Raw genomic sequence first — 24,521 nt, 5'->3', positions numbered from 1 at the left:
CTCAGTCACTGCGCTAGCAGTTTCTGGATCGTCCTCTTTTTTGCTTGCACAGTCACACATGCTGTTCCCTGTACCTTTTCTTCTAACCACCTTGAAGTTTCAAACTCTCTGAGGTCTGAGGAATGAAGTAGAAAGACCTTGTGGTACTGTATGTTTATTGTAAAAATGTATTTTGAATGACATCTTTCTGTTCCTCCTGTAGAACTCAGCTTGTCATCACCAACTCTGGGAACACTCCCTAGCCACAAAGACTAAGTTTCACTTGCTTTGTGTTTCCACAATTTATGGACAACATTTAGGCTTTAGGTCAGTAAGCAATCCTGAATATTTATTCAGGTGACATCCCTGAGAAGCAGTATTTTAGGTTGATTTTATTTGAACAGTCAACAATTGGTATGGACTATATGTCATATGTCAAGCACTGATCTCTGATTCCTGTGAATTAGACAGACATAATCTTTACTTTCATGGAGCTTGTAGTCTGGTATAGTCTGATGTAGACAGGCACTCAATAAGAAGCAATGAATAAGCAAAATAATCTCACACGGAGATAATTTGAAGTAATACATACAGGGTGATGTAATGGCATTGGGTGCAGTTATATGGTTTCAAGTTGACTGAGCTGATAAGGGCTATGTTGTAGTACCTACCAGTATATTATCCAGACATATGTCAATCATATTACTAAGTTAACAGCATTTAGTAGTGGGAACTGTGCATTTTTGTTGGGCTAATGGTTTTAGGGTTAAAACCTTATTTTAATGAATAGAGGATATTTAAGATTGGAAAGAAACATGATAGCATTCAAATAATTAAATGACTATATATTAATACTATAACAAAGAGATTCTGGAACACTCGAAGACTGATTGGAGCAAACAACAAAAAAATAGAAGTTACAGAGGGGTATATTTTAACTTAATATAGAGAACATCTTTTAAATATTTGTGGTTTTCTCATCAATAGATTTTTTTCTCATATGGTTTTCTCATCAGTCGTTGATAGGAGTTATATTCAGATGCTGGTAATCTGTCAGAGGTGAGTGAGGAAGTTCCTCTAAAGGAGAGCAAAGTGGCCTAGATAGTTTCAGAGATCTCTGTTGTGTTACGTTGAGGAAGCTCAACCTTGGAGAAATAGAAGTATCCCGAGAGGAGATAATTTGAATCGGAACAGAAAGACCCCACAAAAGAGGTCAATAGAACAAGAAATGATATTTCTCTGGAAAAAGGGCACATAGCAAATATGTAAGACTGTTGATTCACCAGCAAAAGAATCTTCATGCTGATTGGTTGGGAAAAAAAGGAAACAGGAAGAATAAAAAGAGATCAAGAAAGGGAAACATCTTATTGAAGAAGAGGGACCCTATCAGGTAATTCCAGAATGCTGAATGCTGTCATGCTATGAATAAATGTGGCATCAATTAAAGGGATAAGAGCTTCGATTATAAGTTAATGTCTGGCTGAGCTATTTCTTACATCACTGTTTCTTAGGTAGTAGTTTTTAGTCCATTTGTACCTTGAATAGTATTCTATAAATGAATCTAGAATAATATGTTTACCTTCCATTTTAGGTATGATATGGCAACTCTTCATTTTCAATACTCATAGTCGTTGATTGAGACATAAATTTATTTGGACTCAGGCGTGGCTTGGTCAGGAAAACAACAAAGGGAAAAATATTTCTTCAGAGCTGCTATGTTTATGCTTTTATGTTGTGGTTGGCATTTTGGCAGCACAGGTATTAAGTTGTGTACCACCCAGAACTACATATAATTAGTTTACTCAGGCTTAAAAGAAAGAGACCTTGGCTTTTTGAGAGATTGAGTAAGCTTTAGTTCAACAACAATGGGCTGCAGAAACAATGCTTTTAACTTTTTATTCATGTTACATATTTAAGTTACACATTATTTTCAGATTCTTCTTGTGTTTATTTTTTCCTTCTAGCAAAAACAATTTGGTTCCAGTATTTTAGGTTATTAATGCTTCCTAGAGAACAAGTTTAAGTTTTCCAGTTTAGGAGGAAAAGCATTCAAATCAGAAAACCCCCTCATTTTTAACATTTTTCCCAAGAAGCAGAACAGTCATTTCTTAATCTTCTCATAATGCCCTGGGGGCATTAGACAGACATTGTCTCTTAAAAAAGAGAAAAATAGGAATTGCATCATGTTTGATAGAAGTATAAGTAACAAGGGAAAAATATTAAACCACAAAAAGTGGATTTATGTTTTTTCTGCAATATTTGTGTATTTTAGTAAATAGGTTTATTGATCCTCATTGGTGGAGGGTTGACAAGGATATGTAGAATGTTATTTTGTCTACTTAACAACTTACAGCTTGTTTAAACTCTTTTTTTCTAAATGAATCATCTCCTTTTTTTTTGTCTGAAAGGTGACAGTACATTTATTATGGTCCATTTTGTAAATGCCCGCTTGCAAATAGACGTCTTCATACCTGGGTGTGCCTCTTTGGAGACATGCAGAAGAAACCCTCTCAATGTGAATTACTTCTTGACTTTGCAGACTTAAGATGAAATTGCTTAAAATAAAAGGAAAAATAAAAATACACTGCTTGTTTTAGTGTACATCTGGAAGGTTACAAAAATTGGATTAAATATTGATGTTTGCTTTTAGGTATTTTTGTCTTTTAATTGGCAAGTTAATAGGGATACTTCCTTGGGTGAGATCATTTTCTGTGAACTTGGGAAGAATCAGTTTGCCTGTTCGCCGGTGGACACATGGAAAATACATCATTGGAACATATGTTGTTTATTTTTTTATTATGAAATATTTTAGTAATCCAGAAAAATACGAATAATAAATTTAATAAATACTCATCTACTCATTATATCTTTATGTTTTGTCTTATTTACCTGAGGACTTTTTTTTTTTTAAGAAATAAAGCATTTAAAATGTAGTTGAAGTGCTCTTTGTAAAATTTCACTCACTCCCCAGAGTGAGCCATTATCCTGAGTTGAATGTGGTGTTTACCATTCCCATTTATTCTTTTAAATATAAAATATTTATCCATAAATATTATGATGCGATTTCATATATTCTTGAACTTTATACATATGGTGTATTATATAAATCATTTTTTATTTTATTATCTCATTAATGTACTGTAAGTATTGAGGTGTATGCATTTTGATATATATAGCTCTAGGCCCATTATATTAATTGCTGTGTATTATTCTAATATACAAACTGCTACAGTTTTCACATATTCATTGTCCTGTTGATGGACATCTAGACTGTTTCCAGAATTTCTGTTCTACATTGTCTGGCTGTTAATATTTTTGTGGTTTTTCTCAAGAAGATCTGGGGGAATTTCTCTAGGAGTGGAATTGTTGGGTCACTAATTAGTTTCCTATTGCTACTGAAACAAATTACCCTGAATGTGCTGACTTGAAACAGCAGAAATGTATTAACTTCGAGTTCTGTAGATGAGAAATCTGACATGGTTCACACTGGGCTAAACTCACGGTATCCGCAGGGCTGTGTTTCTTCTTGAACTGGTAGGGAAGAATCCATTTGCTTTCCTTTTTTGGCTTCTAGAGAGTGCTCACATTCCTTGGATCATGGTCTCTCTCCTGCATCTTCAGCAGGACTGAAGAACCAGCACTGCTGCATCAACTATCATTCCATAGTCACATTTCCACTTCTGCCTGATTCTATTCTGCCTCTCCCTTCCACTTTATTTATTTATTTATTTATTTGAGATGGAGTCTCGCTTTTGTCACTTAGGCTGCAGTGCAATGGTGCAATCTTGGCTAACTGCAACCTCTGCCTTCCAGGTTTATGCGATTCTACCACCTCAGCCTCCTGAGCAGCAGCTGGGATTATAGGCAGTCGCCACCACGCCCAGCTAATTTTTTTGTATTTTTAGTAGAGACGGGATTTCACCATGTTGGCCAGGCTGGTCTCGCACTCCTGACCTCAGGTGATATTCCTGCCTTGACCTCCTAAAGTGCTGGGATTATAGGCATGAACCACCACATCTTGCCTATCCCTTCTGCTTTTAAGAATCCTTGTGAATACATTGGGCCATTCTGAATACACTGGGCCATTCTGAATAATCCAGGATAATCTTATGATTTTAGGTCATTTTATTAGCAACCTAAATTCTGCCTGCAACCTTAATTCCCTTTGGCATATGAGGTAATATAATCAAAGGTTCTTGGGATATGGTCATGGATATCTTTGGAGGGGGATAGTATTGTGCCTACACAGATCATAGGGTATTATGCATTGTCCACTTGACAGGATAGTTTTAAATTACTATTTTAAATGATGTGTGAGTTTATACTGTCTCTGAAAGTGTATGAAAATTTTAACTGTTCCATATCCTTGCCAACATGAGGATTATAAGACTTTAAGATGTTACCCACTTGGATGGATGTGTTTTGGTATCTCATTGAGCATCTTTCCATATAATTATTAGCTGCTGAAAATGTCTTTTTTGTTTATTGCCTGTTTCTGTCCTTTTCTTATTTCTAAATTGTTCTTTGTTTTTCTTTCTTATTTATAGGTAAGAAAAAAGAAAAGAAAACATAATTAGTAGTTAATTATAATATTTAACAACATATTATTATAATAATTAGTAAGTTTTTCTTTCTTTATTTTTGTTTAGAGTCGGGGTCTCACCCTGTCACTCAGGTTGGAGTGCAGTGGTGTGATCATAACGCACTGCAGTCTTGGCCTCCTGGGCTTAAGTGATTACCCACCTCTGCCTCCTGAGTAACTGGGACTACAGGCACGTACCACCGTGCATGGCTAAGGTTTTACATTTTTTTGAATTTGTAGAAATGAAGTCTTGCTATTTTTGCCCAGGCTGATCTTGAACTCCTGGTCTCAAGTGATCCTCCTGCCCCAGCCTCCCCAAATTCTGGGATTACACATGTAATCTAAAGTGCTCAGCCATAATTCCATTACTAATTCTTGTAGGTTATTTGCATTTCAATATTTTTCCCAGTGTGATTTGTCTTTGCACTTTATTAGGGTTTTTTTTTTTTTTGGTGCACAAAGATTTTAATTTCAAAGTTGATAAGTTCTGCTATTTCCTACTTGAAGTAAGATATCCCTCTTCATTTTTAAATAAAGAGCAACATTATACATTGAAATAATTTTCTTTGTATCTAGATATATATATGTTTCTATCTATTTTGTTTTGAGATGTAGCAACAAAAAGGTCTGATTTATTAGGTTGGCCCAGTTTTATATAGGCTGCCATTGAGAACTGTGTAATTTAAAGATTGATGGGTTTATAAAATGTTATTGCTAGCAAGAACTTCAGAGATGATCTGGTCTGAAACTAATGCCCAGAGAGACAGGGAATGGCGATTCTAGAAGTACTTGTATTGACAAAGTGAATTGCATGCACACTGCAATATTATCTTCGTTGGCTAAGGGACTCTGCCTTACCTTGAAAAGCATGATTATAAAAATAATAACTGGACATCAATTTTGCTGAGAATCGCCTCTTATCTCTGGGGTGCATATTTTCTTTTGTAAAGCTTTTGTCACAAACATACCTCTACTGTGGGCCAGGTCCCAAAAGGACCTTACTTTAGCAAAGTCCCACAACTTTTCTGTATGGATATTCATCCGTTATCACTACCTGTTCCAACACTGTTCCTCCTCCAACTCACTAAACAGGTTTTATTTTCTCAATATCACTCAATTCTCAGACTCTTGAAGATCAGAGATAAAATTAAGTGCATCTTTTATGCCCAAAATAAGTGTGTCAAGATTTTTTCACTATTTTTTTCTTAAGGAAGTATTGCAGAGGAACTTAAGAGTGAGTGACAGTTGACAAAAAGAAATGGTTGCCTGGCAACTGGCAATTTAAATAACTAGGAGCTGATATGATTTACCAGCCTGATAAACAGCAAGGACTTTAATACAATCTAACGGGCTGCTACAGATGTTGGATTGAGCTATTTATATATGTTGATCTGTCTCAGTCTGTTTTAATACATGCATATATATATATGCTTTTTTTTTTTTTTTTTTTTTTTTTGCAGAACTGGAATATAAAAGCAAAGGCTGTATCTCTTCCCCTATATGACATTAATAGAAATTGCCTTCAATAAAATGAATTGTTTTGGTCCCCTTATTTTTAATACAGATTTTCAGTTTCAAAGGTGGCTTTCTCACTCAGGGGGAATAGATGTCCTGTGGATTGAGTGCCAAGTTTGTTTTGAGTTCTGACACTGTATTTATATACTCAGTAATTGTTACCTTGTTTTTTCAGGTTTTATCATTTGAAACTTTGCTCCATTTGTTGAGATGGAGTTGCAGATACTTTTGATTCTTCACAGGAATAATGAGGTTTAATAGGATTGGCTCTGAGTGAGTTAGCTTAATCAACTAGCCTGTTTTACTAATGGGATCATTAAGAGGCTTTATCCTCTCATGGGCCAGTTAGCTTCCTGGAGCAGGTGAATGTCTTTGCAGCCTCCTTGATCCTCACTAGACATCTTTCACATGGTTCTTCGAAGAGATGATAGAAAAGCTGCAGCCTATATTGTACTGTAATCATAGTATAATAATCCAGACTTCCCTCTTCTGGCAGGAGGTCAGTACTATCATTTTGTATATAAATAACTGATGGCATATTTGTGAAGCTGTCTGTATAAAACTCCACCATTTCCTTGGGAATGGAATGTGCTACATACAACAAACTATCATCATGTTACTAGCATAAAGCTTGAGATAATTTTGAGGATAATTTTGACAGTGGAAATGTTTTATGATATGAAGAATACAAAAATAGATCATTTAATTCACAGAATAGTTGAGGGACACAGCAAGGTAATTTTTTTAATTTTTTCTTGCAACTGTATACAATTCATTGAGCATAGCAGCTATGACTTGGACAACTTCTGGGAAAGGAGGACATTTTTACCACCCATGCATGTTTGAATAAATTTCAGTCTCCCAAAGCTGTGCACCAGCTCTTTCATGTACCTTCCCTTCTACCTCTAATCACAGTGAGAACTCCCTTCTCCTAATTCCTGTAGCACTTGTGCTGTCCCATTTTTTTTTTTTTTTAAAGAAAATAGCTTGTATTGTAAGCTATTCGTAGGGCAGTTTGTAACACAGAGGCCCCGAATGTCATAATGTCTCACATATATTGAGCACTATGCTAAGTGTTTTAAATATATTATCACTCATCCCTAGTGACCCTGCAAGTAGCTATTAGAGCCAGCAACTTACCAGTAAGGAAACTGAAGGTCAAATGGTAAATACTTTGCCTGTGAAAATACAGCAATTGGAATTTGCATTAAGGTTAGCCAGACTACAAAGTCAGGGTACTTTTCCTTGTGCTTCTCTCTCTATATGTCTGTTATTTTGTTTCTTAATTGTTCATATGCATATGTTGTTTCTCTTGTGCTTCTCATACTTTAGCTCAGTTAAGAATCACCATGGAAACTTGTTTAAAATGCTGTTTCTGGGCCCTTGTCCTAAAGATTCTGATTCAGAAGGTCTCAGGTAAGTCCTGAGTGTCTGCATCTGCATTTTCAGAGGGGTTCTTGAACTGTACTCTAAAAAATCACTGGTATGAAATCTGGGAGGCAGGAGCTATCTGAACCACTCTCCCAGCTCTGAACATTCCTAGCAAGCACTCAATAAGTACATGGTACATTCAAGCAGAGCTAAAACTTGCTCCTGTGCACAATATAGTCCACGAGGTTCTATAGCATGAACTTGGGTTGTTCTTAACTTGAATATAAAGTTTGTATAAGTTAGAAAAGTCAATACTAATTGATAGGGTGAAGTTCAAAGAGCACAATATCTGATATGAGTCATTTTTTACAAATTGATGTATTCTGGAAATTTAGGTGTATCCTAAATTAGATGTACTGGTATGTTTTCACAAGGAAGTTTCTGTAGACAAAGGAACAGCATTTGCTAGAAAAGAACCAGAGAGGGACAGAATTGAAGTAAGTTGTAGGTATAAAGTAGATTTCTTTGGAAGGGGAGGAGGAGATGGAGATAAAGATGGGAGATGAGCTTGGTTCAGCTCATTAGTGAAGGTAAGTTATTTGGAAAGGGCCCAAATAACCAATGGCCTAATCAGTTGCAAGGGATTCTGGAGAAACCTAGTGGAAAGGAGGGTCACAAATGTGTTAGCGGTGAAAAGAATTGGACCAAACGCACAGACAAAGCAAGGAAAGAATAAAGCGACAAAAGCAGAGATTTACTGAAAATGAAAGTACACTCCACGAGGTGGGAGTGGCCTGAGCATAGGGGCTCAAGAGCCTGGTTATGGAATCTTCTGGGGTTCAAATACCCTCTAGAGTTTTCCCATTTGTTACTTGATGTACAACCTATGTAAATGCAGTAGTAGCTCACGACCAGTGTGATTGGTTGCAGAAAGCGACCAATCAGAGGCTGAAGTGAAGTTATAACGTTCTATACAAATGAAGACTTGGCCCTCTATCAGCCTGATTGGTTGCGGGAGTGGTCCAATCAGAGGTACTTTCAGTTTCTCATCTGCCATGCAGAAAAAGGTGGAGTTACTTGGGCATGGAAAGTTGGGGTTTTCCTTTTGATTTAGTTCTAGGAAGTCAGCGCAAATCGGCTTTAGGGTCCCTGCCTCTAGAACCTATTCTCCTGCCAAGGATGGAGGGATGAGGAGTAAACAGAATCAGTGTCAATATGGGTCTTGGCTGGGGAGGGTACCATGTACCTCACATCTTTGAGCAATGGCCCTGGTGACTTAAGACTCATACTGGTTTCCTTCTTCATCGTGTGGATATTTTCTGTTATCACTTCTTCACCTGAGGGGCACATCTGCTTGTGCCTCGAGATGTGTCTTGGCTGGCTTAAAATTGTATGGACTGCCAGCAACAGATAGAGGGAGTGAGTAAAATGATCAGTGATATCCTTCCCAAAACAGAGGGACCTTAGGGTCTATTGAAATTTCCAAGCCAATCTGTTAAAACATATTCAAGTTCTTTATAGAAAGATCTATACAATATCAGGGGAATAGACTTCATGCTTCCCTTCAAATTTCTACAGAATGATACTTGTTTCTAAGTTACAGTTTTTTTTTTCTATTCGAATGTTTTTCTTTCTATTAGCACCCAAGTGATTTTTTTGTATAACTAACGTGAGTGAAAGATTAAAGTAAACGTGGTATATTCCCAAGCAAAGGATAGCACAGTGTATTTCCTTAGAGTGCACATTTGCCTTCTAAAAGAAAGAAAAAGAATGAAAAAAAAAGCTTTAGTAATTAGATACCTGTTGTAACCCTAGTGGAGTGAGAAAGATTAATAGTTGTGCTGCAGGACTCTGTTCCACAGTGAGAGGCACCGTGTGTCACTGTTTTCTCTTGGGATGAAATTTGGCCTGAAGTAAAATAAAATTTCTATAATGATAGTAACAGCCAATGTTTTTGAGCACCTTCACCTTACCAATGATTACTTTACATTTATTTCCTTCAAGCCTCACAATGACCTCGTAAGTTAAATAATTCATGTTTAAGCAACTAGGCTCAGAGAGGTTAATTGACTTCCAGACCACCCAGCTAGTGAAACATTTTACAAGAGCACTTTGCTCGACGTGGGGATTATCAGATCTTCCAGAGTTGAGTTGCAGCATTAAAGAAATATGATTAAAGAAATCACAGAATTTTAAAAAATGTGCACAATATTGAAGCTTGAAAAAGAGAATCATATCGCTGTAAATTACAATGATGGCTAAAGGTCTTTTGTATTTGGCTAGCTGATCATAACCCATGCCTCCACACAGGTGAGGTAGTAGACCAGGGAGACGGGCTCTTTTCAACATGCTTGGTCGGCAGTTTTCTGCAGGGAAGGTTATAGCGTGCGAGTTACAAAGCCCTCCTGCTGCACAGGTATCAGAGGTTGTCTGTTACAAGTTCCTTCACTTCGACTATTACTTCCTTTTCACAATTCTATTTTAGACTTCTGTCCAGTGTGTATTTACAGGTAGACAAAGCTTTTTTTTTTTTTTTTTCTCTTTCTTTCTTTTTTTTTTTTTTTTTAAACAACCCCTTTGCCATGACTGAAAAGAAGCCTGTATATCCTGCAGTTTCTGGGCATTGTGAGTCTCCTTTTAAACTCAAATTGGTGATAATGGTGACTGTGACTTCCTATTGTCCAAGGAGGGGAGTTGCAGATAGGGCCTTCAAAGATGGTCCAATAAAAATCAGTGGAGTAAGACTTTTTGATAAAATGATCTTTATGATGTAGAGGCATTTGGAATATGGGTTGGGTACTGGATACCCTGGGGCTAAGCCCAGTGTTTTAAAAATCAAGGCTTACTACGAAAAGGTCTATTTTTATTAGTGCAGGTACTGTAGTTGGCAAGATTTGTTCTTATGAAATGCAATATCCAGCAGACCATTCCTGATTATGTTATATATTTTTAGATGTTACCATTGAGTTATATTTATAGTATAGACTACTGAATCTTATCTTAAATATGCAAAATATATGCATAACTAACCTCCCAAGCTGCGTTCCCTGCTCTATATTACACCCAACAATGTAGCCTGTTCTTAAATGGTTCTCCTAAAAGTCTTAGAATGGAGCTTATTATTTGCTTTTAAAATGTAGGCACAGAGACTCTATGTGAGATGTGTGGCCTTCTGGGTGACATGTTCTGCTCCTAGGTATGCTCTGAGGGTGAATTCAGCAAACCTTTGGCAGTGCAGGTGGGGAGTGAAACCAATAGTCTTGCATAGATCACTCCCCAGAGTCCAGAATGAGCCAAAAGTAGTTGATATGCCAGTCTTTGCCAGCACATTTGGTGAATCGGAGCAGCAGGTGTCTGTGATGGTATTAGGGAAGGTTAAATCACCAACTTCATTGCTGGTGTGGCTCTTGCTTGTGCCCATCAGTTTCCCAGTCCCTAGAACCCCTAGAGTCCTAGACTCTTATCATTCTCTTCCTCAGGACAACATACATATTGTCGGGAGCACCGTGAGCACAGTCCTGCTACTGTTACTTAAAGTTGAAGGGAAACAAGTATCCTTACATCTCTGCATCCCATGTTCCCTTGTCTTCATGAATAAGTGGTTTGATTGTTTTGAGGCCAACTTGAGTTTGTAGAGCATGTCTGATAAAAAGATGGATGTCCTTAGGGAAAAAAAGCTGATGCTAATAAGGTGAGAGAGAAACGGAATCCTTTCAATGAGCTAAGAAATTACTTTAATTGAAAAGCCTAGGAAGTGACCCTATCTTGGTCAACATAATTCATGGGCAAAGTTTGGGGATGTCTGGTGTCTTCCCAACCCATGCAGGCACCCATCCCATCTAGGTTTGCTCTTTCTAGATGGTGGCCTAAACTCAAGAATATTTTTCTTTCTTTCTCTGTTCCAAATCCAAGGACTGTGTACTAGTCTTTCAGGAATCTATACTAACAAATTGGATAAGTGATTCTGCCTCAAAGTTGCATAACTACAGAATCATTGGTTTAGTTCTTACTGCCTTCTCACTTATTCATCAGGAACTTATTGTGTACTTGCCATGTACCAGGTTCTCTGCTAGGTGTGGGGGTTACAAAGATGAATGTAGTTTAGTCCCTGAACTGAAGAACATAGCCTCATCATGGATGAAAGTACTCCACTAACATAAAGAGGCATTATTATTGTCTAACATATGTGATGTTATTATGGGTATGATACAAGGTACAATGGAAACATAGATAAGAAAGCTGATCTTTTACTTGGAGTGGTTGGCTAAGAATTCTCATTTCGATATGGCCTTAAAGAGTTCAAGGTACAGCTGGGTGCGGTGGCTCACACCTGTAATCCCAGCACTTTGCGAGACTGAGGCAGGATGATGGGGATAAATTGTTTCTACAAAAAAAAGTGAAAATGTTAGGTGGGCATGGTGGCACACTCCTGTAGTCCCAGCTACTCAGGAGGCTAAGGTGGGAGGATCACTTGAGCCCAGAGGTTGAAGCTGCAATGAGCTGTGATCACGTGAGACAAAGTGAGACCCTACCTCAAAAACCAAGCAACCAAAAAGACTCCAAGAATTCAAGGTGGGAGGTGCAGGTAATAGTATCCTTTGCAGAGACACAAAAGCATGGAATGCGAATGATACTGTGTAGGAATAGTCAGGACTCATAGTCAGCCGATGTGTTTTAGTAAAGCTCCACCAGTGCTCATACAGGTGTTCATTCTGAGTAGCCTGTCCCTCGGTAGTAGCTAATTATGTTGAACATCACTCTAGGAGTAATCACAGATTGCCTGAAACCGTAGGGGTCATACATGAGGAAAAGAAGGAAGGAGGAAAAGTGGGATGAAAGGAGACCAGTTATGAAGGCACTTGAATACCAACTAAGGAGCTGTGTGTCACCAAATTGTAGTTACTGACTCATTCATTTATTTATACATTCCCTGGAGGCAGGGATACCAGATAGAAGACTAGATTAAGAATCCAATCAAGAACAAACAATTAATTGAGCCAAAGCAGTATTAATTGAAATGGAAAGGAGGATTCAGATAAGAAAGATATTTTTAAGAGGTCAGTGTTCTCATTCTGGTGACTGTCTATGGTAAAAGCAAGAAACAGATCAATGAAATAGAATTTAAGGTTTCCATGTTGGGTAACAGTGTGTCTTGTATGTGTTCAGTAAGGGTTGTTGAGTTGAACACAATGTTAAGAGCAGTTTTCTAATGCTTTTCTCTAAAGTTAAAATTACAGTAGAATTTCAGGTTCTAAGGCATGAGAGAGAGAGACTGAGGATCTGATGAATCTCTTGGTGTTCAACGTGTTGGCACAGTAAGCTTTTCCCACCAATAAATGATCTATATAGTGATTGTGATAAACTGAGTTTTTGAAGCATACTCTATAGAGGAACCATGGTTAATGGCTCAATTTGAGAAGAGAAGGACCTGTAGATAAGTGTGAATGGCTGTGTAGACTGAACTGTATATTTTGGCTTGCCCTAGCCATAAGGAAGATATATCAGATTTAAATAGACAAGATTTTTGTTACCTACATAGACTACAAAAGTGGTCTCCTTTTTTAGTAGCACACTATCCAAAATAATACTAGTTACCCAAAAGTGGGGAAAAAAGACAACTGTAATAAGAAGCTCAGAGTATAGTTAAAAACCAAAATGGTTATTGTGATATTCAGGAAACATGAAGTCTAAGTCAAATTTGAAAGCTTGTGTTGTGAGATGATTTGTAGACTTTTATGGCAACTTTTGGATTCATTGTATCATGTTTTGTGACTGAGTTTGATCTATTCAATGGCTTGATAGGTCCTTTAGTAAAGAAGACCTGCATCTCAATGAGCCATTACTGAAGTTGTAATGACTAGATAGGCAAGGTCTTGATGTTCAAACAGCTCTGCCCAAGTGGCCTGTAATTCCTTGCAAAGCTACGAAGAAAGCACTGGGCTAAGAGTTACAGGATCAGCCCTCCATTTGCCAGCCACATATCTGTAAACAAATTCCTGAACCTCTTTACACCTCAGACGCCTTGTTGGTAAAATGGAAATAACAACAGCTGATTCAGTGTACCCCAAAGGGCTGTTGTGAAGATCAGAAGAGATACTCCATGTGTAATTTCTTTGTGTCCTGTAAAGCTCTTCTGACTTGTGATGCTATTACTGTTGAGCAGGTGGAATGGTTAAAGGACCCATGGAAGACTACCACGTATGATGTTAAGGACAGTAATAGGCTGGGATAGTGAAATGTGGTAGTGCCCTCTTTTTTTCTGGCTGCATGGGTAAGCTGAGACTGCAAGATGTCACTGTCTTGAGTTGTTGCCCTGTGCTACAGCCGAGGATATTACAGTAGTAATGTTCTTTCAGGGAGCTGACAAAATTGTAGTCAGAGATGATCTTTTTGAAGCAAAGGATTCTTAGTCTTTTATTGTGGATTGATGTAGTCAAGAACCAAAATAACCATTCCTGGATCTTAAGAGACAAAGGATTCATAGCAGCAGTTGTTTTGGCTGCACTTGTGTTTATTTCCTTCAATGTGCACCTATATGGATATGTTTTTTACAGCATGGAGAAACTCGTGTTAAAATTCATTGAAACTATTAATTGAAAACAGATATATTTCTATTATATGTTTTGATAATCTGTACTTACAAACAATTTGTATTATTTTTCTATTCTTTTTTGTTATCTACCCACCTGAAGGCCAGTTTCCTATTATTTCTAGTTCAGACTTATCATAAGAATGACTAATATATGAGGGGAACTTCTAAACAGTCTATTACTCTGCAGCCCATTTGGATAAAGAAGTGTGGGAAGATTTGAGAATAAATTCCCCATTCTCATTGACAGATGTTGGCCATTGACCCTTCTTTCTTTTCCAGGCAACTTAAAGTGGTCTTAATTTATATAAAATTATATATCAATTTTGTCCCTAAAAGGTGTGGATCAGGCTGCTAATCTGATTTTGTGGCTATGAGGAGAGGGAAGCATATATAGCCTATGATGCATCCATACATGTGATGTGCACATATGTACAGCAGATCCATATCCCTGAAACATTTTAGGAGAACTCCTTAAATCACCATATTCTACTTGTGCAGCTGTGGCAGTAATGATAACTTTGATTTAATGTGGATTATTGGAAATGGAAATGCAGTAAATGGAAACTAGTGAATATCAATATAGAAATGCCTATTAATTTTCATTAAAAGAGTATTCAGATAACATTTTCATAAATGTTAGAGCAATGTGTCATAAGGAGGCAGTTATTAAAAAAACTGAAGGCAAGGGGAGTTGTTTTACTTTCAAAAACACTTGATATTTGTAAGTCAAATTTGTATTTCCATCCCAGATTTACTTTGCAACTTAGGTTTGGAGCTATGAAATCAAAACCCAACTATTACATACCCAGCCACAAATCAGCATGTCATGGAGAGTTGTTACGTGTTTTTTTTGTGGAAATAAGTGGTAGACATTAACTGCTGTTGAACTGTTAGAAATTATTGGCTAAATTTGAGTTATACTGGCAAATACACAAGTATCAATTGTACAAAGTGACATTAAAGATGAAAAACATTTTTTTAAGAATCACACTAACTATGCCCTTGATGGAAGGTACTTTTCAGAGCTGCTTCACTTACATTCTCTAAAGCTTTCCTGTTGCTTTCTATTTGTTATTCTTAATTTAAAATCAAATTGTGCAACTGAGAATCAATAATGTATCAAGAGCATTTATAAAATGTTTCAGAGCACAATGTAAAAAAATAAGAATGACAAAATCTTGAAGTTCACACTTGTTAATTTAAGATAGTCTGTAAATTCAAATTCAAGTAAATTTAACTTTTATTTTATTTACTTTTAATTATGAAGCAGATAGCATCTCAGTTTCCTCACCTATTAGGTCCAGGGTGAGAGGAGAGAGTTACAAGTTATCTATTAGTGTGGTTCTTATGAAAGTAATATCAAATATGGTGACATGTCTAAAAGTACTTTGTAACTATGAAGAACAATGTGAGTGATGTTTATATTTATGTTTATTATCATTATTATTATTATTCTTTTTGAGACAGAGTTTTGCTTTTGTTGCCCAGGCTGGAGTGGAGTGGCACTATCTTGGCCCACTGCAACGTCCACCTCCCAGGTTCAAGTGGTTCTCCTGCTTCAGCCTCCTGAGTAGCTGGGATTACAGGTGTCCACCCCCATGCCTGGCTAATTTTTTGTGTTTTTAGTAGAGACGGAGTTTCACCATCTTGGCCAGGCTGGTCTCAAACTCCTGACCTCAACTGATCCACCCGCCTCGGCCTCCCAAAGGGTGATGTTATTATTGTAGTAAACATCACATTGAACAATTTTTATCTAAAACTAATATCAGAATGTCCATTTCTTGATATAAAAATAAAAAAATTTGCCCTTCATTTTTATCTTTCTTTAGAGATGTTGCTTTCTCAATAACATAGAAATCAAGACTCTTCAGATGATGTTAATAAAACAGCACATCAATATAATTTTTGAAGGATATTTATAAAAATGTACATTTTAATTGTTATTAAATCTTAATACTTATTGAGCATCAAGGATGTTATGAGAAGTAGCCTGTTAGATCTAATGACACTACTTAGCTGTTTGAATAACTAAATAGCACATTTCTATTTAGAGACCATATGAAGTATTATAGGTATTCTTGGTGATGTTATAAAGTTCTTCAAAGAAAATATGTATTTATATCTGGCTTTATACATTTGGGCAAAAATAGCAATAACACTTTCAAAATAGTGATGGAAAAACGAGTCACAATAAATATGTTGGATTCTGAAGATAAAGGAGTATATAATTCTCAGAGTTACAGCATCTGTCTATAAAAATAGTGCAATTGGGATATACTATTTTAGTAAGAAACTCATTAAGTGTAATTTTAAAAGCTGCTGCTTTTTTCTTAAGTTTGACATTCCAGTAAACTCTTAGGAAAATGTCCTTCCAGTTGCTTTTCCTTTAAGTGTCTAGAAGTGGAAGTACATTCAAATTAAAAGCAGAAAGTCCCTTAAATTCCTTTTGAAAAGTCCATCCAGTTAGTTTGACTCCTAGAAAGACTATGGTTGCTATTACTTTGGGCTGGAACAAGATTACAAAAGACTTTAAGAAGAAGTGGAAATTATCATGGGAGTTTTCTGTCACTCTTATAGTTTATGGCCTTTTTGGGTTTTTTTTAGTCCATTAAACATTTCTTTTTGCCAAGAGGTCCTTTCTGTAAGAGGAAGTCTTTGATAACGATAGTTTAAAATGCTATGTAATGAGATACTTATATCCAAGAATCCAAAAAAGGTTTTTAATTTCTCTAATAATAATAGCAAACAAATTATAGTGAACAGTAAATAGTAAGCTAATTATAATTATGTGAATTGCTTTCTCCCTCACAGATTCCTTCTACACCTATTATTTTATTTCTATGTTCTCAATATTCTTGTTCTATAAGGGAGACTGCTAAATTTGCTCTTTTTTAGATGAAGACTTAGAGACCTGGAAGGTTGATATGACTGCCTCAAAGACACATGGTCGCACTGTGGCTAAGTCGACACTCAAGGCCAGTTCTCTGTGTTTCTTTTTCAGTGTGACTTGACATAGCTTGTATCTTAAACGTTGCATTTTTCTTATGTTCTAGGTTTCTCCTCTGCCAGTCTCTCTTGGACCATCGTCAGCAGTTGAACGACAAAGACTGTGAATCTGTATTCTAGTCTTAGCAGTCCCTCCGATTCTCATGATGAGCTCACCTGCACAGCCTGGTCAGTCTGGTTGCTTCTTACACTGTTAATAGACTTTAATGAAAGATGTTGCTTTATGTTGTTTCAAACTGAGTAATTTAATTTATGAAGGAACTTTTTTTTTGAACAAAGATTGCTTAATGTAACAAATTTTGAATTTTGCATTTGATAGCTAATTCTCTATTGCTTCACCCAGTTTGCTTCCTGGACAACTGATTTGATTTGCATTTTAGTCTGAGCATGGGACTTTAATTCTTCTGCTTCCAAGGTAACATTCAGATTGAACTTTATGAAGTTATGAATATGAAATATTATGTAGGAATCCATTTTGCACCCGTAATCTTTCTGACCTAACATGTGTCTGTATGCTTTTAAATTATACTGTGGGGCTTTGGGAGTCAGCTTGTGGGTTGACTCCACCTCCATCTCTTTGACACACAGGAAGGATATTTTTCCTCCCCACCCTTCTTTGCTGCCACTCCTGTTTCCTATATACATATTTAATTATAATCTCAGCACCTGCTTCCTCCTGTTCCAGAGTGATGTGTGCTGCTCATGTAGTGCTGTGATCAGCACAGCCAACACCCATTCCTCCAGGAACAGGCTGTCATTTTTGGAACAAACACAATCCAAGTTTTAGGAATGATGAAGTAGGGTCAGATACCACATACTAGTAACAGACAAGTTTTACAAGAATTTTCTGCTTGGATACTTATAGGAACATTTCTTTCTTTATAGATTCTTTAGCATATTCATATTCTTGGGTTATTCAACTCTCTAAATTGAAGCTTATGTACTGTCATATTCGGGGCATATAAGGGAGAAAACTTTTGCCAAGATTTTCATTCCCTGGATTGCCACACCCACGTTAGCTGTTTGGGAATTCTACTGTTTCATCAGCCTTTCCCCATATCCCCAACAGGCTGCCAACCTGTATGCTGAATTTGGAACTTGATTCTACATGGTGTAGTCAAGAAATCCCTGAGTCTTTAGTCACAACCATGTTTGATAATTGGCTTGTCACTTGGTTAAGCAGATGACAGTTACTTATGCCCGTTATCTCTGAGTCTTTATTGCCTAGTGATTCTCAAACTTTAGCATACATTGACATCACTTGGAGAGTTTGTTAAAGCAAGCCCTATTCTCATAGTTTTTGATTTTGTAAGTCTGGAGTGGGGCCCAGAAATTGTGATTTTTACAGGCTCCGCTGGCAATGCTGTTGCTGCTTGGGGACCACACTTTGGGAATCACTGGTTTAGCTTCTTCTGCCTGTTTCTCATCCCATCCTCCACCATCCTCTACAGACAACCTTGTTGAAGTGTGTTCTGTGAGCTGCGTTGCTTATTACAATTGTAGTCTAGTACTATTATTCTTACTATTGGAATGAACTTAAAATAACATTTACCTTATATAGGTGTATATTGCATTTTAAATATTACATATATTTATTTGTACAAAAATTCAGTGTTTCCAAATTGGAGTGTTTAAAAGAGGCATTAATTTAGAACCACTATGGTCAATTTTTTTTTCTTGTGATAATATTTGGCAGTGGATGTTGGTATACCCTGCTCCCCAAGAATATTGATTTTATAAAATGAAAATCTTACTTGAAGCTGCTATTTTGATGAGGAAATTCTTGCCAGTCATGATGATTGTTCATTTATGAGGAGAGAAAAGGTAATGGATAAATGAGACATTGAGTGAAACTTACTTGACTTTAGGGTCACTAAAATTTCCTTGTGTACCTTTTTCTTATAAATAATTCTGCTGTGTTGACAATAACGTTATACAGAGGTCTCCATCAACTCTGTTTGGGAAGTTTTTATGAATGAAATCTGAAGTTGAGGAAAGTGATAGTAAATGTGGCAGGTGGGTAGGAGTTTCTCTATTTATTGCAAGTAAATAACTATGATCAGAGACCTGAAATGCACTTTGCATAGATAAAGGAAAATGTTCCTGCCACAAACATAAAAAAAAAATTCTTCTCCTGTTATTAGCCTGCATCTTATGGTGCCATATATATTCCACTGGTGAGAAATAACCTGATTGTTTGATTTAGAAAAAAATATGTTTTTCTTACATCTTTTTTCCCACTATCTAAAAAGAGAATTAAATTGGTCTTATGCAATCACCATCCATTTATTTTGCTTTTGTTCCACAAATGGCTCTAAGGAGTTATTGTGCACCAGAAAGGAAAATAGACTCACTTCAGTAGTTCCAGAAATTCTTTAATAGTCCATGTTTCAGACTGAGTATGTTTGTCTTCAAAATTGGTTCTGGTATAGTTTGAATTCTTATTTTTCCCATGCGTTAACATCATTCTTAGAAAAGTTCTCCATCCATATTCAAATGTGATTGATATGAAGTACAAGATGCCACCGTCTTAATCATGTATTCAGTCAAACAATAAGTGCTGATTTTTGTGTATAAAATTTACTAGTTTTTATTTTAATTTTGCTGCCCAGTTATGTTCAAAGTTAGAGCATTGGGTATTGCTTTTGGGCACTGAGGATCCTGAATGGAGGAAAGACTATCTGGATAAGTGTGGCAGCTAGCTGCTGCAGTTGAGCTCTTCATTCAAAACTTATTAAGCATCTTACTTGTGCCAGCCAGTGTGTTACCCAATAGGGACACAATGAGCACTAAAACATAGTTTCTACCCTTATGGACAGCACCCTTTCGTGGGAGAGACAGAAATATTAATAGCTTTGGTCCATTCAGTGTCGTATTTTAATAAATTTAGGACCAGAAATTTATTTCCTTTGTACAGCAGTATGGATACTATTTCTAGTAACGTAATTTTTTATCAGAATTGCCAAATCTCAGAAAGAAGGACTTTAGGACTCATCTTATCTAGCATTTTCCAAACGTGTCAGATAGTAAAAATCTCCTGAGACTTGTTAAAAATACAGATTTCCAGACTCCTCCCTGGAAGAGTATCGTGTGGTAACCTGGGGGAAGGACACTGGACTGTAGAATGTATCTTGCTCTTTACTATGACTTGGCAAAGTGTAGAAATGCTGTTAGTCCATTCAACAGCACTAGTGTTTCATATTTGGAGACCATAAATACAAAAAAAAATACATCATTAAGTCCTGTCTCAAGTAAGTGTCTCTCTTGTGAGCAAAACTATGATAATTTAGTTTTTTTGTTCTCTGATGATAGATAAATAAAAAGCTAACACTGGCTAGGTGCAGTAGCTCATTCCTGTAATCCCAGCAGTTTGAGAGGCCTAGGTGGGAAGATTGCTTGAGCCCAGGAGTTTGAGACTAGCCTGGGCAACATGGTGAGACCATATCTCTACAAAAAAGTTTTGAAAAAATTGCTTGGCATGGTGGTGCATGCCTGTAGTCCCAGCTACTTAGGAGACTGAGGTGGGAGGATTGCTTGAGCCCAGGAGGTCAAGGCTGCAGTGAGTGAGCCATGATGATGCCACTGCACTGCAATCTAGCCTGGACCACAGAGCAAGACCCTGTCTCCAAAAAAAAAAAAAAAAAAAAAAAAAAAAAAAAAAAAGGAAAGAAAACTACCACTGTGGAAACCTAGAGAAGGCAATAATTTGAGGGGAACATTCTAGTGGCTTTGCTTCTATATAAGCCATCTCATTTTTATGGGGAGATGGATGGACCAAAGAAATTTTTATGGAGTGCCTTGATTTTCCTCAAAAGAAGTTTAAGCGTATTTTAACCCAGAGCAGATTTTTAGTCTGATCTCAAGATTATAGATAACCTGATTTCAGCCTGAACATTTTAAAATAAATTGGGCTACATCCACCCTAACATGATTCCAGGATGATTTTTAAATTTGATGGAATCTAATTTTTGTAATTAATTTTGATGAAAATGCATCCAAAGGCATTTTCCAAGCATAGAACACAATGTGCCTGTTGCCCTTAGAATTGTGCAGTGTTCTGGCCTTGTGGGCTTCTAGGTAAGTTTGGAAGGCAGAGTGGCCAGAGATGTGTTGCAAAGTCCTATAACATTAGTTTTCAAAGCCCCGTGTATAAAGCTAGCTCATCTCTCTTTTCACCATTGTGGGAATACTTACAACAACTACTCTACTCATATGGAGTGAGAGGACCAAGCTGTTTATAGAAGTGAAAGGTTTATAGCAGGATCTCATATTCTGTTCATTTCCTCATATTCTGTTCATTTTCTCATATTCTATTCATTTTCTTATTGGCAAGTCTTGGGCAAAAATTAGGTAAGAGATTTATCTTCATGCCTCTGTTTTGCTAAACAGCTGAATTCCTCTATAGAAATGTAGAGTAGATGTAACTAATGATCAAAAAGTTCTTTGAAATATAAATTGTTATGGAAATGCTAAGTAGTATAAACAATTTGGGGGCACGCATTAATAAAAGCTTCTCTGCAAGCATTTTTAAAGAGGACTAATAAAAGCTTCATGGTTCAATTAATACAGCACAACATCGGGTTTTTTAGAAGCATATGGGACCCAGAAGGCCTGCCCCTGTTTTTAAAATTTACGAACTCTTTAATGATTCACCACTTTTACTGCAGCGCATTACCCACTGTGGTGCTATTTAGTCATTAAGTAGGAAACTAAAACCAGGACAAAGCTACAAACAAATATCATAATGTCCAAGTGGGTATTTTTCTTCAGTTTGTTCATAGTGTGTTACCATAAAAAATGAATGTTAAATGAAATAGAGTCTTAGGGCAAATCAAATAGGTTATGGCTTCCCTAGATGAGTATGATCACTTAGCTTTTTAATGAAATACAGGTCAAATCCCATGACAAGTAGCTCTATATAACTGAAATATTTTCAGGCCACTGGCCAATTATCTATTTCAAGTAATATTCAAGAAAAATATTCCAGGATAATAAAGCAAATTAGTTTTTCGATGTTTGTTGTAGCAGAAGTTAATCACAGGGTATGGTGTTAACAGGAAACACTGTATGTTAAAGTTATTAAGTATTGTTTTGGAATTTTTTTTTTTTTTTACTACTTTAACTTCACAATTAAGTGATTCATTCTTTCGCTATTTGTAAGTCAAAACTTCTCAATCTGATATTCAAGTTTGAAACAAACCAAGTAAAGCATTTTATTCATTCTCTAGTTTTTGAAGGACAGTGCTTTAATAAGTGAGGCATAAGCCTTTTCTGAAAATGTTCAGTATAAATTTGTTTTGCACATTTATTTGTTCTTACATTTGCTTTTCACAATTAATTTTGGTGGATAATTTAACATATAATTTTCATTATTGTAACACTACAAACAACCTCCATAATATAGGCTAAACAGAAAACAAGGTTATTTCTCATTCATATAAAGACTAAAAGGGTTTTCCTGAGTAGCGAGCTGCTCTTTTTCTAATAGCTACCCTTTGCCTCAGACAGCTTCTAACTGGTTTGTGCTTCTTCAGTTCATGTATTCTAAGGTCAGTGTGCGTCTCCACATCAAGCTGATGGGAGGGAAATGGAAGAAGTGCATTGAGTGTGGGAAGTTTCCAAAGGTACATCACTTTTGTTCACACTTCGTTGAGTGGAATTTAGCCACATGGCCATACTTAACCACAAAGGAGGCTGGGAAATGTAGTCTAGCAGTACTCCAGGAAGAGGAGGAGACAGGTTTGGTGAACAGCTGGGCTCTCTCTACATTTGTCTTAAAATTTTATACCTAGGGCTGCAAATATGGTATTGCTTACCAAGAGGTGGAGTATTTTATAATGCGCTTTTGATTTAACCAGTCATTAAGAAGTTAAGTAAGTTTCCTTTAAAGAGATTGAAACACATTAAAATCAGGGCAGATCAGCTTACCTACATTTTCTAAGAGTTGCCTAAGCCTTTCTTTATGAATCATGTGGAATAATGCCCAGTGTAGCTGTTACAAAATTCAAGTTCCTGTTAGTGGGAACTCTGCAGAAAATGGGAGTAAAATGTATGCTGAATATTATATTTCCTTAATTAGCATTTAAAAATAATGTCAATTTATCTGAAATTATAATTGCACATATGCTGAGGAAAAAGTACTTTAAACTTGATACTTACAATTCTTACATTTGTTCTTTATTGCATTTTGGGGTCATGTTTTTCAACACCTCTGTTGTTTTAAGTATTATGATGAAAATCTAGTTCAAATATACAGGGGCTGATAAATACTTGTTTTACACTGATCTTTTCATGAACACAATTAGGAAACAATGCTAGACTATATATTTTCTTCAGCCCTATAAGCAAAATCTTGCTACCTCTGCAAATACACATGTACAGCCCTTTGTTTATAGCATCATATGAAACCTTTATAGAAGATTTTTTTTCTGTATAGATTGGAGTTTATTCTTAAGAGTACAAAAACTCTGTGTGTGTGTGTGTATACATGTGTGGTGCACGTGTGCTTGTGTTGCAGTACTATATTAACTGTAGGGGAATACAAAGGTATGTGGAGCCATGTAACCTGTACTTTTACACTAAATATCCCCCAAAGGCTTTACTTTCTGTGGTTTTCTGCATATTTCTTAATTTTTGTCGTATTTTGAGAATGTCAACGTATAGCAGTTTTCTCCACTTATAATTTATTGCCTCTAACTTGTTGTAGGGTTAGAAAGCTAAGAACTATGTTAAATAAAATTGTTAAAAGATCACAAGTTTGGGAGGTGCAAAAGTCTTGTGTGTGTGTGTGTTGTGTGTGTGTGTGTGTGTGTGTGTGTGTGTTTTAAATGGAGTTTTGTTCTTGTTGCCCAGGCTGCAGTGCAATGGCGTGATCTTGGCTCACTGCAACCTCCGCCTCCTGAGTTCAAGCAATTCTTCTGCCTCAGCCTCCCAAGTAGCTGGGATTACAGGCATGAGGCACCATGCCTGGCTCATTTTTTGTATTTAGTAGGGACGGGGTTTCACCATGTTGCTCAGGCTGGTTTTGAACTCCTGACCTCAGGTGATCCACCTGCCTCTGCCTCCCAAAGTGCTGGAATTACAGGTATGTGCCACTGCACGCAGCCTGCAAAAGTATTTTTTATGAACCAAATAGATGTACTTGTTTTTCTTACAAACTGTAATTGCATTTTAATTGTCTCCTTATCCACTGCACCCCCCTTATTTTCTTGGTTCTTCTGTCTTTATTCTGTAGATTTACAGAATTTTGAGTTTCCAGTGGGTGAGGCATGGTTATGAATTTTACCATACGTTTCCTTGCAGTTATGATCCATAAGTTTTTCTTTTTTCTTTTTTTTTTTTTTTTTTTTGAGACGGAGTCTCGCTGTGTCTCCCAGGCTGGAGTGCAGTGGCGTGATCTCGGCTCACTGCAAGCTCCGCCTCCCGGGTTCACGCTATTCTCCCGCCTCAGCCTCCCAAGTAGCTGGGATTACAGGC

At 36.7% G+C, this 24,521-nt stretch overlaps 1 protein-coding gene across 20 annotated transcripts in view; it reads left to right on the top strand.

Moving 5' to 3' along the window:
• Positions 1-24,521, top strand: part of HDAC9 (histone deacetylase 9) — a 921,222-nt gene that overhangs the window by 55,397 nt on the left and 841,304 nt on the right. For all 20 annotated transcript variants that reach the window (XM_045387612.3, XM_074035372.1, XM_074035361.1 and 17 more), the window contains exon 2: positions 17,093-17,213. In XM_045387612.3, the coding sequence (XP_045243547.1) occupies positions 17,189-17,213 (25 nt within the window). In that variant the 5' untranslated portion in view covers positions 17,093-17,188. The remainder of the gene's footprint in view (positions 1-17,092; positions 17,214-24,521) is intronic.

This window comes from Macaca fascicularis, chromosome 3, assembly GCF_037993035.2.
Source record: "Macaca fascicularis isolate 582-1 chromosome 3, T2T-MFA8v1.1".
In the NCBI taxonomy this organism is placed as follows: domain Eukaryota; kingdom Metazoa; phylum Chordata; class Mammalia; order Primates; family Cercopithecidae; genus Macaca; species Macaca fascicularis.
The sequence above is the reverse complement of the archived record's forward strand: the minus strand, read 5'-3'. Positions and strand labels throughout refer to the sequence as shown.